Here is a 14,951-nt window from a genome sequence, read left to right on the forward strand (position 1 = left end):
AACAAACCTAATCGATTCGAATTTTCTAAAGTCCACTCACAGAGCATCTCGTCGCTAATGAATCTGGTTGTCGATGCGACGTTAAACCTTTCTACGCAAAAACAAAAAGAATAAAAATAAAAAATAAAAAAAACTGCAGCCTACTTCCGTTAGTTTGTCGTTCTGTCGAGTCGAAACTAAAACTGATCGTTCGAACGACGACGATACGGCAAATTTCAGGTCGCCGATTCGATAAAATGCAATCGATAAAACGCGGAACACGAGAGCAACCTAAATAACGCGACCGAAGGTAGACACGACAGGCAAAATAGTAAACGCGTACGAGTAATAAATATTTGAACCACGGCGTTCACGATCATCGACCAGATCCAATTTATCGGGTGTGCCCGCTCGAAAATGCTGTTTTTCCTACGCTCGTTTCGAGACCAGCGAAAATGTGATTAAATCGAACAAAGGAGAACGGGGAAATAAATTAATCCGAAGGGTTTGACGTGGTTTTGAGTGGCGGGTGTGTGCGTGTGTGTGTGTTATCGCAAAACCGCAACCAATGAATAAAACCGATGGTTTATTTAATTAATTATCGCTCTCTGTCAGAGCTTCTTTTCCCTACTCTTTGTCTCTTTGTACCTTTGACTTTAGCGGTCAAGTACCTTTCTTATTTTCTTATGTTTTATGGCGAGTTATTTCAACGTTGAGTTTAAAAAAAAAAAAAAAAAAAAAGAAAAACGCTGAATCGAAATACTTCTGATTGCTACGGTCTTTGCAATTTCTGTAGAGTTTCCACGCTGTTTAGACGTTTTCTACAATTTCAACAATTTTCATGGGTCCTCTCAATTTTTTATAATAGGCGTAATGTGTTCGCACCTAAAGAATTCTGTGTTAAGTGTTGGAATGCTTTCATGAGCTACTATATGCATCTGTGCAGTCCGACTGACGATACGAATAACTATGACGCCGGATCTCGAGTACGCCAATTCCCGTGGCTCGTACTCTGGTGAAATGGAAAGTTATTTTCACGGATGACGCAAGGGCCACCTGTTTCGATGCCGCTCGACGGTTTTTAGCCGCTAGAAGGATCCCTTTTTGCCACTGGCTGGCCCCGTGGTACCACGCATCTGGAACCGGTTTTTAACTCGAGAATTCGTCTTTTTTCTTCTGTAATTCAGGAACGCAGACAAGCCTCGAAGCTCCTCGAACGTTCTCGTTCCGACGATAGAACCCGACTTTCAGGACGCATTTTTATCAAGCTTCCTTTCATTTCTTTTTATACGTGGAACTTTGTGGAAGAACGACGAGGGTGAAATATTCCCTGCTAGGAGAATCGTTCGACCTTCTCCGGATAGACTTTTTGTTCGACGATATTATACGATAATATAATAATAGATATGGACTCTGGTAGATTCGATCTAGTAGATTAATACGATAATGGATTGAACTTGTAATTTGAAAAATTCAAGTGCATAGTTTAGCCGCTTGTATAAGACATAGATTTACGTAGAAATGGGACGTTTGGGACGTTTAAAGGGAACGAATAAAAAGACAAAGTTATTAGATAATTATTGAAATCTTTCAAAGTAACCTAACTGTCGGGGAATGTTTTAAACGTAAAAAAAGAAGCATCGTCTAATAAAAGAATTAAAATGTACATAAATAACTCCAGAATAATAACTCTTGATCCATTCAAACACCTTTTTACTTGTTAATATTTCATTCATCCGTTCAATTATTCTCAAACCTGGTTATTATTTCTTGAAAATTATTGTCATTATTGCGAGTAAAACATCTCGAAGGCGACTTTAATCCATCAAATCATCGACGTCGTACTTAAAAGGCTGACGGTATGCTAATTATTCTCAATTGCGCAAGCAACACGCTGTTTATATCATTTTTTTCTAACAGTACGAGCTGCGTTGCATGTATTTACCGCAAGACTCGTAGTCGATGCTTAATTTCCTCATTTGATCACTATAAAAAGTATCGCTTTCTCTCTCTCTCTCTCTCTCTCTCTCTCTCTCTCTCTCCTCGCAAAAACATGGCAAAGGAAAACGCGAAGACTTCACGACTAATTACAGACAAAATTTAAAGAAAAGTTTGTCTTTCAGCCAGAGGAATTTAAATTAACTCTTTTCGTTGCGGAGACTTTCATTTCGTTCGACTTCGAAAAAATATTAGGAAAATCACTACCTTTGGACTCGAGTCGTTTTTACAGATTTCAGTGTGTTTGACAAGACTGTTTTTCAGAAGGATTTATTTTTTGCGAAAATAATTAAAGACGTGAAATATAAACAGAAATTTGTTTCATCTATTAAACGTCACAAATGCTCGATTTTTAATGTCTTATACATTTTCGCATATACGCATTTAAATTTCCGAAATCTGAAATTTCCCAGAAATGTATAAACATTCGCAGTCTATTAATTAATAGATAAATGCAATCATAAACACAGTGGTGTACAAATAGCTTTTTTAGCCACTGTATACGTAGATATAATAATATCAACCGAGTCTCGTTGTTCAAATTATAAACAATTTATAATTCTCCTTCGAAAAATGTCAACTTTTATCGAACCCGAACGGAGATTTTCACAATGTTCGATTCCCAAAACACACTAAAAACAAACCTGACTTCAAACTCTAATCATTCTTCCACCATTGTACCGAACGAATCCTCTATTTGTCTAATGTAGAGCCGGCATAATACACAGCAGACCGTCTATACAATCGTGCGAAACACAACTATATCTATAGAAGACGAGGTTTCTAATGCTCGAAGAGGCCTGTTACGTACAAAGAGTTTCTTTAGGCGGTGGCTCCAACGCAACAACGCGACGAGCATGTTTAGCTCGCAGGAAGGTACGCTCTGATTGCCGGTTTAAAGCCAGTTTCTATTGACAATGGCATCGTTCTTTGGGGACGGCACCCGTCTTCTCTGCAACAGACGTCGCTTTAATTTTCAATCAAAACAGACCCGGCAAAGGCGAGCCTTAACTACCGTGAAATTGCCAACGAGGGAATATTTATCGGCTCGATCGAATCATCATCGTTTCGAGATGTAGTTTTGAGAATTGCAAAGGGCGGAGGAAGCGATGGATCGTGAGTTCGTGCTATTCAAGCGCGTGAGATTGAAAAACAGCTGTTGATTATTGGGAAATTTGATTTGATTTCGCTGGTGAAAAAGTGAACGGATTAGCGAAAACAAAATGATCAGCGAGCAAGTGAAAATCATCTACATTTAGAATTGAATGAAACTGAATCGATTCGTTCATATTTAAATTGAAAGTCTCCTGAAGCCATGCCCTCCATCTCTCTAATCTAAATTTAAATACACTGAAAATACTCCGATATACTTCGACTAGAATACTTACATCCTGCATCTGAGCAATATGTTTCGTATAACCAATTTTTCACGGATTAAACAACACTCTCATAAAAAACTTTCCACGATTGTAAATTCCAATTGCGTAGAAAGAAATAAAACAAAGCCGAGCTACTCTCTAGCTCGTCTCCTATTCAAACATCTCTCTCTCTCTCTCTCTCTCTCTCTCTCCCTCTCTCTCTCTCTCTCCCTCTCTCTCTCTCTCTCCAAACGCATACGATTCAAGGAATAGAACTTCCAACTGGAAAAATCCATAAAGAAAACCGATGTCATTGAAAAAGTCGAGTTCCATGAAAGCCAAGCTACTGTTCTAAATATAAATGAGCCACGGTATGCGCCAGCTAGAGTTAACAAAATAAAGAACGGTGTACGTGCTGATCCCGTGATCGCGCATTCCCTGTTTTGCTACGGCCGCGTGATTCATAGGGGAGGCTCGGTCAATTCTCACGATTCAGAGAAAGCTTAATGAGCGTGCACGGTCGGGCAGGTGTTGTAGATACGCCGATGCAAACGATCCGGTGTTTGTTATTTTCAAACAACGCGCAGGATGCACGGAAACTACGAAATAATCGAGCGGTGAAAGGTTTGATCACGTTTGCTTGGGAAATTTTGGGAACCGGTTTGGAACGAGGCAGTTCGCAATGTTTAACAGTTGGGAAAATTGATTCAGGGAACGATTAGTTGAGAAATTTCAATTTAGTTGAGAAAAATTGTGAAAATTTCCATGGGATTGCAAAAAATGTTTCGCAAGTTTTGAAAATTGATTTGATCCAACGTTTCGAAGCTTCGGAAATTGATTTGCAACGAATTGCAAACTTTAGCAATTGCAGAAACTATTCTGCATGAAAAACTTTCTGCAAATTGGTATAGAAATTTCGGCGATTACTTTGAATACCGAGATTTAGATATTTCTGATCATTGCTTGGAAAAGCAATATAAATTGTCCATGCCAACTTTTTCGCTAGAAACTCGCTTTTTTCTCTTTATAAAGAGAAAGAGAAATTAAAGGGGCCGTTAAAAAAATAATGAAACGGCTCTATTGCATTATTTAAGTACAAATACATTTGTGAAATGTCAGAACGTTTTAAACAACTTTCACGCTCAACACTATACAATTAACACGAGAAATTTTGTCAAGCTTGTACATATTTTAAGTCCAATTTCGTGCAATTCCAAAACTGTATCAAAATTAGAAATTCATTTCAAACGCCTCTGGAATAACTGAAATATCCAACGCGTTACACGTGCGAACGGAATGGTCGCAACCGCAACTGTTAAATTCAGTTAAATTACGTTTTTAACCAAATTATTACATGTGTAGAAAATTCCAAATTAACACCTAAATTACCAATTCTTCCGTATAAAGTTAACAATGATGTTTATAATAATGTTAAACAATATTTGCAGCGTGTACGTTTACTTGATATTGTAAAAATAACGCTGTACGATGATTGAACGATATAATGAAAATATCAATCAGTAAAATTACAAATAGAAGAGTATCTAAGTAACAGAAATATCGATTTCCCTCGAGTCAAATTTAAGTTTCACCGAAACGCAAAACTTGCCAAGTTTCGACGTACATTAATGCGATTTATATAGAAGTTTGCTTTGACTTGCGCCGGAACAATTTCAATTATTCGGAACATCATGAGGCTGATTTTAATCAGTCTTTATTTCCTTTCGAAGCACTCGAAAAGTAACTTTGATTTGATTTTTATTTTTTCTTATTCGATTCGCCAACTACGCGATAAAATCGACAGAAGTGGTAGAGATTACTAATGTGCGTACGAGTCTCAATAATTCCTATTATCTCTATATTTAAAAAGCATATCCAAAAAGTTTTACATTTTTGATTCATCAATGTAAAAAGAATACGTATATTAATAAATGTCAAATGTTGTAAAATGTTAAACCAAAATGTTACCTTTTCACTTGCAAGCCAAGCAACCTATCATTTTCATGAAATAAATACACATATTCGGTGTACATACATACATATGTAATCGGTAGAAATTGGAAATTTCAATTGTTGTAAGTGCTAGTCACGCTTTCGTACAATTTTAAACGTTATTAAACAAGACTTTCAACGTGAGGTGAATGCCTGAGGAAACTCAGGCGAATGATCATTAAAATTTAATTTATATAAATTCATATCAATTTTTAGAAATATTTCTGAGCTATTACATTTTACTACATTATTGTAAAATTTAACTATTAAACACATATCAAATGGAATAATTCGAATTTGTTGATAAAACTCAAATAATTGATTTTAATGGAAGGACAAAATTTCTTTTGGTATTATTAGAAATCAAAATCATAAAACAAACCGCCCTTAGAAACCAAAAATCATAAAAAGGAAATACGTCCTACACCCCATAACACCGTATACAAAAGAAATACCACGTCAAACATAATCCCGTAAAAGTCCCACGTAGGAACGCTCTCCTACCCCAGAAAGTAACTTCCAGTTCCCCAGTTCCTAACAACCCTAACTCTTCGAATCTTTCCGTCAGATCAGCCTCTGCCTTGAAAATATCTCGGTCGAGTCGGGCAGATCGATACTTTTTCAACGAGCGAGCATATTGGCGTGGAGGCACCACGTGCGAGGCTATCGGACCCACAGACTCCACACGCGCAGCTTCAGCTACGTCCTCACTGGAGCAACAACGAGACATTTCTCGCGGCCTGTCGTTGCTGCACGTTTCAGTAGCCGATAAATATCAACTCGTAGAAACATTTTGTCCACGTTGAAGCAACGTGATCGGAGTAACGTTTCCGTTTCGTTCGGGTCTCAAAGCCACGTTTGCTCTAGCAACAAGTAATCCAAATGCAACGTGGAAGAGTCGACGAACCGTGCACACCGAAGCAACGTCTGTTGCTGTCGTCGCGTCTCTGTTACTTTTCTCTGATCTTTACCACCCGGAATGGAAACAAGCAAGAAGCAGCAACTCGTGCCATTGGCAATAGAAACGCGAAAGAGCGTGAAGAAATATCGGGCAACGACCAGTAACATTTTCAAGAAGCATGGAACATACGCAAGAAGCAGCTCGCAGTTGCTTCGACGAGGACGAAGTATTTTTCTTAAAAAACATGATATATGAAGGAAAAGCTGCTTGTTGTTTGTTCAGCGAGGATGAAGCTTTTGGGGTCGTCGTAACGCTAATACGGTGGCATGTGCCACAACCAGGGACTATACGGTCCTTTATAGCCGCGCACGCCTGCCATCGTTCCGCCCACCGCGAGATATCGCGGATATCGCGATCCGCTAACAACCATTTAATGGGTCAAAACAGAGACAAGCGTTCCGGCAATTCCCGAGATAATTCGCTCTAATTAACGTCGATATCGCGGCCGATCGAATGGCTAATGAACCAGTGAAATTTCTCAATGAATGATGGGAGAAAGAAAATTGTGAGAAAGTATGCTCCAATCCACACGAAAAATTCAATATGTATATGTGATCCCATTATCAATAGAATAGAGTTTACTGTGAATAGAGACGCATATTTCAAGTATAAATTTGTTTGTCTCGCTTCAGTTCTCGGGATTGTTAACGTCAATGGAATTTGATACCGGTGCCGGACTGTGGAAATGATATATGAGTGAGATTTGTTAATTGGCCGGCTAGATAAGAAATTGGATATTTACCACAACTGTCAGCAGAATGGCATAACGGTTTAGACGTGATTTAAAGGAATCAAAAGAAATATAATAAACAGCTAAAATTGTTCGATTACGTTTTATCGTACGTATGTATCGTTTCTCTCTTTTTTGATAATAAATGACTATAAAATATCAACAAACTAAACGGCTCGAGTATCTAGTAATATTATTACAAATACCTCATACATAACAATTATCAAAAAGTAGAATTAATTTGTTTAAGCATAATGACGTCGAACATTTCTGAATATTTAACATGCTAATGACGTTAATAAGAATTCATTCTTAATTTTCATTTTAGCCATATAATTTCGAATTAAAATGGAATCCACTTTTACTTTAATTTAAGATTAAAAGTCAAATTGTATAAATAACGATAGTCGTATATTCATATTCCTGAATATAAAAGTAATAAGCATTATATAATCTTGAGCTTTTATTCGACAAATTATAAATCGCCAACATAACCAACGTAACCTGAAATAATTAATTCCTCGTAAGCACCTTCACGCCAAACTCAAAATTACGTCAGAAGTTACGTTTACACAAAATAACCGCTTTCTAACCGTCATTCTTGCGCAAACAAACGCAACAGTTGAAATCCGCTATAAAACCACGACACTGGTATGGCGGTAAAATTCAAATTCTCCAACTCCGTCACCAACACACATACATATAACGATTATTTATTTCACGCACTAGCTCACAAAACTATTTGTACACTTACCACAGAAAATTTTTACTTCTATATTGTACGTATGACATGTATGACTATTATCATGATTATATTGATCTTTAAAGTCAATCTGAAAATGTATCTAGACCCACATTACTGTAGACATGTATTTCGTAAAAAATCAGTATACTATATTAATAGCCATCTTAAACACGTAAATGTTAAATATATCCCCACTGAATATTGAGGTTTGTGAATATAAAACATAATTCACTGTTTAAATACATTTCTGATCGCTGGAAAGTACATACTTGTGTCAAACGTCTTGTAATTTCTATATATATTCTCAGATGTGCTTCTTTACAATGCAACTTTACAATGCAATCATGGTAGCCGAATCCCGTAACAAAACCAATAAAATTCCAAAATATTTCATTACGTACAAGACATATTTATAAAAGGTGCCTACAATTTTTTGAATACCTTTATAAACCTTTACATGTGCATAGAATATAGATATATGTATAAAAATCTAACATTAATTCATTCATATTATATGAATACATATTGAGAGAGCATAGAGTATATCGTACGAATAAACATATATGCACGTATTTTAGATATTATAGGAGAAATATGTAGAAAATCATATAGTTATTATATATACACTGCCTAGCATAGAGATTAAAGCATGTACTTGACAATTTTGTAGACTATTACGTGTTGCAGCAAAATATAACCAACAAAACACGTACGATTATAGACAGAAAAGTCAAAGATATATTCAAATACCTTCGTCATCCTGTATACGTCATGCTTCTAAGATCTCTAAAATCGACGAAAACTCGTGAAAAAGCACAAACACACAGAACAAACGGATCCATAAAACGTGTTTCCGGCATGGTCGCAGCCATGAAACGTCGAAAAGGTTTTGGCGCGTAACGGAACGCGCGTGTCTACCATGAATCTCGCCGCGCAAACGTAAACAGAGAATAGCGCAAATATTATGATTTCGCGGTTCGACGCCGGTAATCGTGACCTAGACACATACGACTTCCATACGTGCTAACTACATACGTTTAGAAAAATTCCAGTACGCAAAACAAACGATGAGTTGTGAAATACTACATAATAATGAAGTAAATTTGAACGGAGCATCGAGTGAACGTTCATTGGACATGCGCCCTTGAATCGCACGACTAACCGGTGAGGCACGTACACACTGATTTTGGAGCACGCGCGAACGCCGAGTGAATGCCGCAACGAGATTTCGCCGGGCGATCGCACCTTTACTCGTCGCTTAGTGACGCAGCACGCGGATACGACGACCGGCTTCAATGCAAACACATTGTATATATATATATATGTATATGTATGTATGTATGTACTCACCGTGCAAAACGGTAGGACGTGGCCCACAGGCGAGAAGATCGTATCCAAAAAAAAAAGTGTTCCCTGAGAGAGATCGGCGACGTAGTAAAATAATTGTACACACACCGTGAATATCCTTGGCACAAAGCACACAAACGATAAAGAGGCACAGGTTAGATATATACAATATTTTCTTATTTCTTTATTTCCACGAGATGTCGCGGTGATTATAACGACTCGATCGGGAGAAGATGATCTCACTTTCGAAAACCGGAGATCGATGATTTCCGCGCACGCACTACGCGATCAGTGAAGTGAACGAACGCGCGAACGCCGCGTGAATATCGAATCGAAGACAACGTCACGGAGACAAGGGAGCCAGCAGGAGGACGCAGCCGCCGATTGTCACGGTTCGCGAAAACGAGAGACAGGCGTTTGGAGGTTAGGTGATGGCGCGTCGCGAATCACGGTAGCCGAGCCGGTAAGCTTCGTTGACTTCCGGCGAGATCGGGCGATTCTCTTTCTTCCGGTGCACCCGCGTGACGAGAGAGAAAAAACGTATTCAGCCGACGTCGTTTCACACTGAGCTCGTGTTACACACTGGAAAACTAGCGGCCGGGCACGAGCGCACACGCCGCGCGAACCCGCGTACAACACGAACGAGGAAACAGATGACGGACGAGGGAAGAGGCGAATGGTGAGAATAGAGTTAGTATAGAAAGGAAAAAAAAGAAGGAAACGCTGCGACGAACGTAGTTGCGAGGACGAAACGTCGCGCGAACACGAAAACTGCGCGTAATAGATCCGGCTAAGAGTTGTAGGCACGCCACGAGTAGAGGTAGGCGACGCTAAAACTTCGCCACGAGTCGTGGCACGCCACGAGAGGAGCCGAGGGGACAGAGGAGTAGAGCGAGACGACGAATCTAGAGGGGGAAGAAGAAGATGGACGAGGGGATCGAAGGGAGGACGATGGCGACCACTCGACTCTGGGCTGTTGAAGGGTACGGAGAGGTCAGAGGGGGGAATATGTCGACTCGCCGGAGGGACGTGGGGTGATTGAAGCGACTAGGCGGAGGGGTGCAGCCGGAGAGGGGCGGCAAAGGATCGAGGGAGGGGAAAACTCGCAGCCGGCAACAGCCGACTCGACTCGACTCAACTCCGTTCTTCTTCTTCTCGTTCTTTCTCTCTCTGCTTCTCGCTGGCACCCTTTCTCCGTCTCTCGCAAACATACGACGTGTATTGGTGTATCGGCACACGATTCAAGCCCCTCTGTGCCGCTCCTCGCGTAGACACCGACGCGTGTATACGGGGTGGTGTCTTTTAACGCGGCGCAGCGTGTGACATTTCAGCGATCTAGCGAGATAAAATTGTTGAAACAAGGAAATCGTGGGATTTTTTACTAGTATGAAACGTAATATTCAAGTAAAAATTGATACGTATAATGGTGAAATGTATTGGCCGATTATGTAGTTTGTTTTGTAAAATTATGGATTTGAAAGCAATACGAAAGCAATATTTAAAATATAAGAAATAAGAGTTGGAGTGAAGAGTTCAAATAGAAAATAGGAGTTACAAGATCGGTTTTTTTTTCAAAATAATTTTTTCTTTCTTAAATAAAATAAATCTTAACGAAGAAATGAATATTACTAATCGACTTCACGAGATTATCGAAATGTTACACCGATGTACGATGAAGAGATCTCTGAAGACTCGTAATGCAGTTTCGTATAAAGGGACTCGAACGTAGTATATGCAAGGTGTTATTAGACTATTGTTGTCTGATTCGTGGGAGCAGTCGTCCCGTTGCCAAGAGGCACAGTCAACCTGCGACATTGGACGCTGTTTTCTGCCATGGTTATCGTCCGTTTAACTCACGATTGTTCTACGATGGTGCGTTCCGATAGATGTGAAAATCGATATGCATATGGCACACGTATTTCAAAACTGACACGACACGAACAAGTTGTTCAGGAAAAGCGAGAAACCATTTGAAAACTGATAAAAAAAAATTGTTTCTCCTAAACACGTTATCTAGGTAGAAAGAATAGGTAACACGGTACTAAATTATTAGAAATTGTGGGACACTTTTCAGGTAGATCATGCAATATGTCACTGAATATTCACATTATATTCTATAATAACTTTCCTGTTGGTACAATAAGAAATATAAGGAAATATGAATTCAATACAATGTATGGTTATAAATTACGTCCAGAATATATAAGTAATAAGTCTTTTGACTTGCTATTCTTCGACGCATGCGCACTCCAGCAGCGCGATAATCGAATCATACATCAAATGAGACGTTCTTTACGACTGTATAATCCAATAAAGTACAGCAATAAATTTTTATCAAACCAATTTGAATCCCCCAATCTATAGAACCACACAATAGAAAACTAAAATGTTTGAAGAAATATTTACATAGCCAGATCAATGATCCGGTTAATCCGAGTGCAAATACCGTGTACAAACGAGAAATAATAACAGTTGTGGCCAAAATTTAAAAAATTATAGCATAAATTTATATTTGTATGGGCACAATTACAAAAATGACGTAAGCAGAGATTTTCTTTACTCGTTAAATACTTTATTTTGGATGTTTTGTATACTTTTGTGTATTATATGCATTCTGTACGTTACGTTTATTAAGAATGGACGATGATCGAAAGTAACCAGATTTTCCCAAAATCATCTTGCTGGATCAAATATTCCACAGTCTAATGCTATCAACTCATGCAACATGAGTGAATTCAATCCCGTTCAAAGACACCCGGTGTATGACCGTGCACACGGCCGCATAGGCGAAAAGAATACGCGGCTGAGCAAGGTGAGGAACCGAGAGGGCACGACGAGGGCCCTGAGAAAGAGCTTCGAGTATGACAAAGATGGAACAACGCCTATGAAAACGGACGAGGGACGGTGGAGAGCCAGAGGAGAGTAAGCGGGAGGGAAACGAACGGGAGACCTTGCACAGCGTGGCTCCGAGCCGCGTAGAAAACGCCGCTTTGTGTTAGGGTAGCCTGTGCATAAGAGAGGAAGTACAGGTCTAAAGGAAAAGAAGGCCCTCGTGCGTCTCCGCTGGCGGCGATTCGCAGGCGTAAAGGCCTGTTCACATGGCCGTTCTCCACGACACGCATAAAGACGCTTCGATTGGGCTGCTCCCGTGATATTCCACGCTCGTTCTTTTCTCATCGCTGTTTCTCACGGAACCGCCGAGGCTATCGAGATTAACGATGAAAGCGCGGTTGGAGAAGGTTTTGGAATAGAATTCTTGGTGAATGTCTTGAATTTATGCTATTATATTTTAATATTTCACTGTTTCTAACATTGAGAGAATACGTGATTCTTTAGATATTTTTTATTAGATATTCTGAATTTTCTTTGATCCATCTTGTTACGATTTGAGAACGTGTTTTCTCTCCTTTCTTGAGAATATTTTATGTTTCATTACACGTGTTTAATATCTACATGTACTCCACGTGATTTATGTTAATGATATTACGAATATTTAACATTTACGTTAAAAGTGTTTACGAAGCAGGAAAATATATAATAAATAATCGGTTGCGTGGAAAAATCGTTCGTGGAAAGTTCGTTTTTTGAAGTATTCGCGAGTTGTAAGAGCGTTCTGAAAAATCGTTTGGAACGAGTGTTATTCGTAAATTGAATTCACGTGTTTCAAATATTTCTCGCGAGGCCAATTTTTTCCCGCGCGCATTTGAAAGCAGACCGCGGTACGTGGAATTTCGATCGCACGAGTTCGTCGAATTCCTCGACAAAAACGTTGCAAGAAATCGAAACGTTAACCTTCAGATATAAATATCTCGGGAACAAATATGAGCGGACAAAAATTTCTCCAGTTATTTATTTATATAGGGGCGTAGCTATTTTTTTTAAACGATCGCACATAAAATGGCCTTTTTTTAAGTCAATTGAAAAATGTTCGAATGTTTCATATCTTTAAAGTTCAATTTGATTAATATCACTCTATTAAAAAAAAAAAAATTATATAAAATATGCTCACATTGATATTTTTATAAATAAAATTCTATATTTCGTACTGTTTTGTTGGCAAGCGCAAATGAAACTTCTATTCGGGTATTTTTATATTCCCATGTAGATCGTCAATGAGTTTGTTAATTAACCGAAAATTTTTCGATGAAACTCTCGAAAGAGTTGAATATGGGCAGGTGCATCAACGTTATCGCGCGCTCCATCGTGAGAGATGCAAACACAGCCATTAATTAACAAACCTAACGAGTTTTTTAAACTTTTTCCACCTATTCTATCCGCGAATTGCAACCATTAAAGTGGTTAACTGTAAATTAACGAAAAAGTTATACCAGTCATGAATTTTTATTTAATTATCGAACAAACAATGGCTGCCACAATTATATGACTAAATTATAGCTGAAATTCCATAAAGACAGACTTTAGTTTCCGAAAACTTCAAATTTATGTATAATATATTAATCGTTTTCACTTCACATTATGTCACAGCCTTCAAATAACGGCATAAGAATTATCAAAGAAAAGATTACATATGTACACGGAGCCAAAGGGCCCAACCTTCGCTAGGTAATGTGTAAACGAGGCTTAAGGAATGGAGTAGGCCGTGAAACGAAAAAAGATGCGACGCGTTACGGGGCACGGCGTAAGAAAACTGCATCGAACAGTCTAAAATAAAAGGCTATAAGCCACCGTCCCTGATGTTTCTCGGAATCCTTTAGCGGGCTCTTCCTGTCGCTGGACGTCGCACACGCGATCTATCGACCGATTAATATATACATACTCGAAAAGTCATTCGTTAGGATCGCACGGGTTATATAAAACCACGCAACACCAATGTTACGTAACGACAAACGCGAAATAGCATTCTTCGCTAACGACAGTCCATATATGAATATTCGAATTACGTAAAATCCTTTTGTTTGATAATAATAAATTTATGTAGCTGGTAGGTTTATGGACTTTTACGGGAGTTCTCCTTAAGCTGCGTCCTTAACGAATCAACAGCGAGCAACTTTTTGTCAATGTTGCATGTTTCTTAAAAAAGTTGCTGATCGTTGCCCAATATTTCTCCATGTACTTTCGCGTTTCTATTGCCAATTGCACAAGTTGCTGCTTGTTGCCTGTTGCTTGTTTATGTGAGCAGCATCTTTGGAGGTTACGAGACAAAGGAGTTTTAGGAAGAGGGCTCGTCGATCGACGGCTACAACACTGCTAAACCAGTCTGCATGGGAACGTACCCATAGAATCCTGGCTGGCCGCGTACACAAAGGACGAGCCACCTTCTACGTGTAAACTCGTGCCAGGAGGGATCGTATTTGCGCACACATCGGCGAACAGGTTTCTGGATGTCCTCCTGCGCTGCTGCCGTGCGCATGATTGTCTTCGAGAGGTTCTAAATTAGGAGAGCTATACAAGGTGGCGTAGAAGAAAGGAAATGAAGGGCAGAATGTTGAAGGCATTTATGTTGAACACGATGTCCCAATGGCATTACGTCAATGTAACGATCAACACCAACGATGAAGAAAAGTTTAATTAAGCTGGAATCCCGGCGTGCCTCGCGTCAAGCTTTAATTACCGGTAAATTGGTAACATTATTACGAGAGGAATAAACCGGTCGGTTTTTCGATGTTTCGTTATTGCGACGACAATTCGTTTAGTTGGACGATCGACGAAAGAAGCAAATAAAATCATCTATTTGCGGCCAATGAAGACAACGGTTCATGCTTATGAGTTATCATTTCACGCTGGACGTGGCCCAAAATACACGTTGTCAATTCGACGCCGCCATTATGCAGTGCAACCACCAGGAGCACTAGTCATTCATGATTTCAAGGTTCATTGCGA

At 39.1% G+C, this 14,951-nt stretch overlaps 1 protein-coding gene across 9 annotated transcripts in view; it reads right to left on the minus strand.

Annotated features, from left to right (window-relative positions):
• The window catches only part of Heph (polypyrimidine tract-binding protein 1 heph), a 432,396-nt gene that overhangs the window by 320,773 nt on the left and 96,672 nt on the right, over positions 1-14,951 (minus strand). For 2 of the 9 annotated variants that reach the window (XM_072018575.1, XM_072018570.1), the window contains exon 1: positions 9,114-9,964. The exons of 5 other annotated variants lie outside the window; for them this stretch is intronic. Coding sequence is in view for 1 of the 4 variants with exons in the window: in XM_072018578.1 (XP_071874679.1) it covers positions 8,514-8,522 (9 nt within the window). In the remaining 3 variants the exon portion in view is untranslated. Of the gene's footprint in view, positions 1-8,513; positions 8,538-9,113; positions 9,965-14,951 lie in introns of those variants that run through there. 2 more of the 9 variants (XM_072018574.1, XM_072018578.1) reach the window with 2 other exon arrangements.

Source organism: Bombus fervidus, chromosome 15 (genome assembly GCF_041682495.2).
Source record: "Bombus fervidus isolate BK054 chromosome 15, iyBomFerv1, whole genome shotgun sequence".
Classification (NCBI taxonomy): Eukaryota; Metazoa; Arthropoda; class Insecta; order Hymenoptera; family Apidae; genus Bombus; species Bombus fervidus.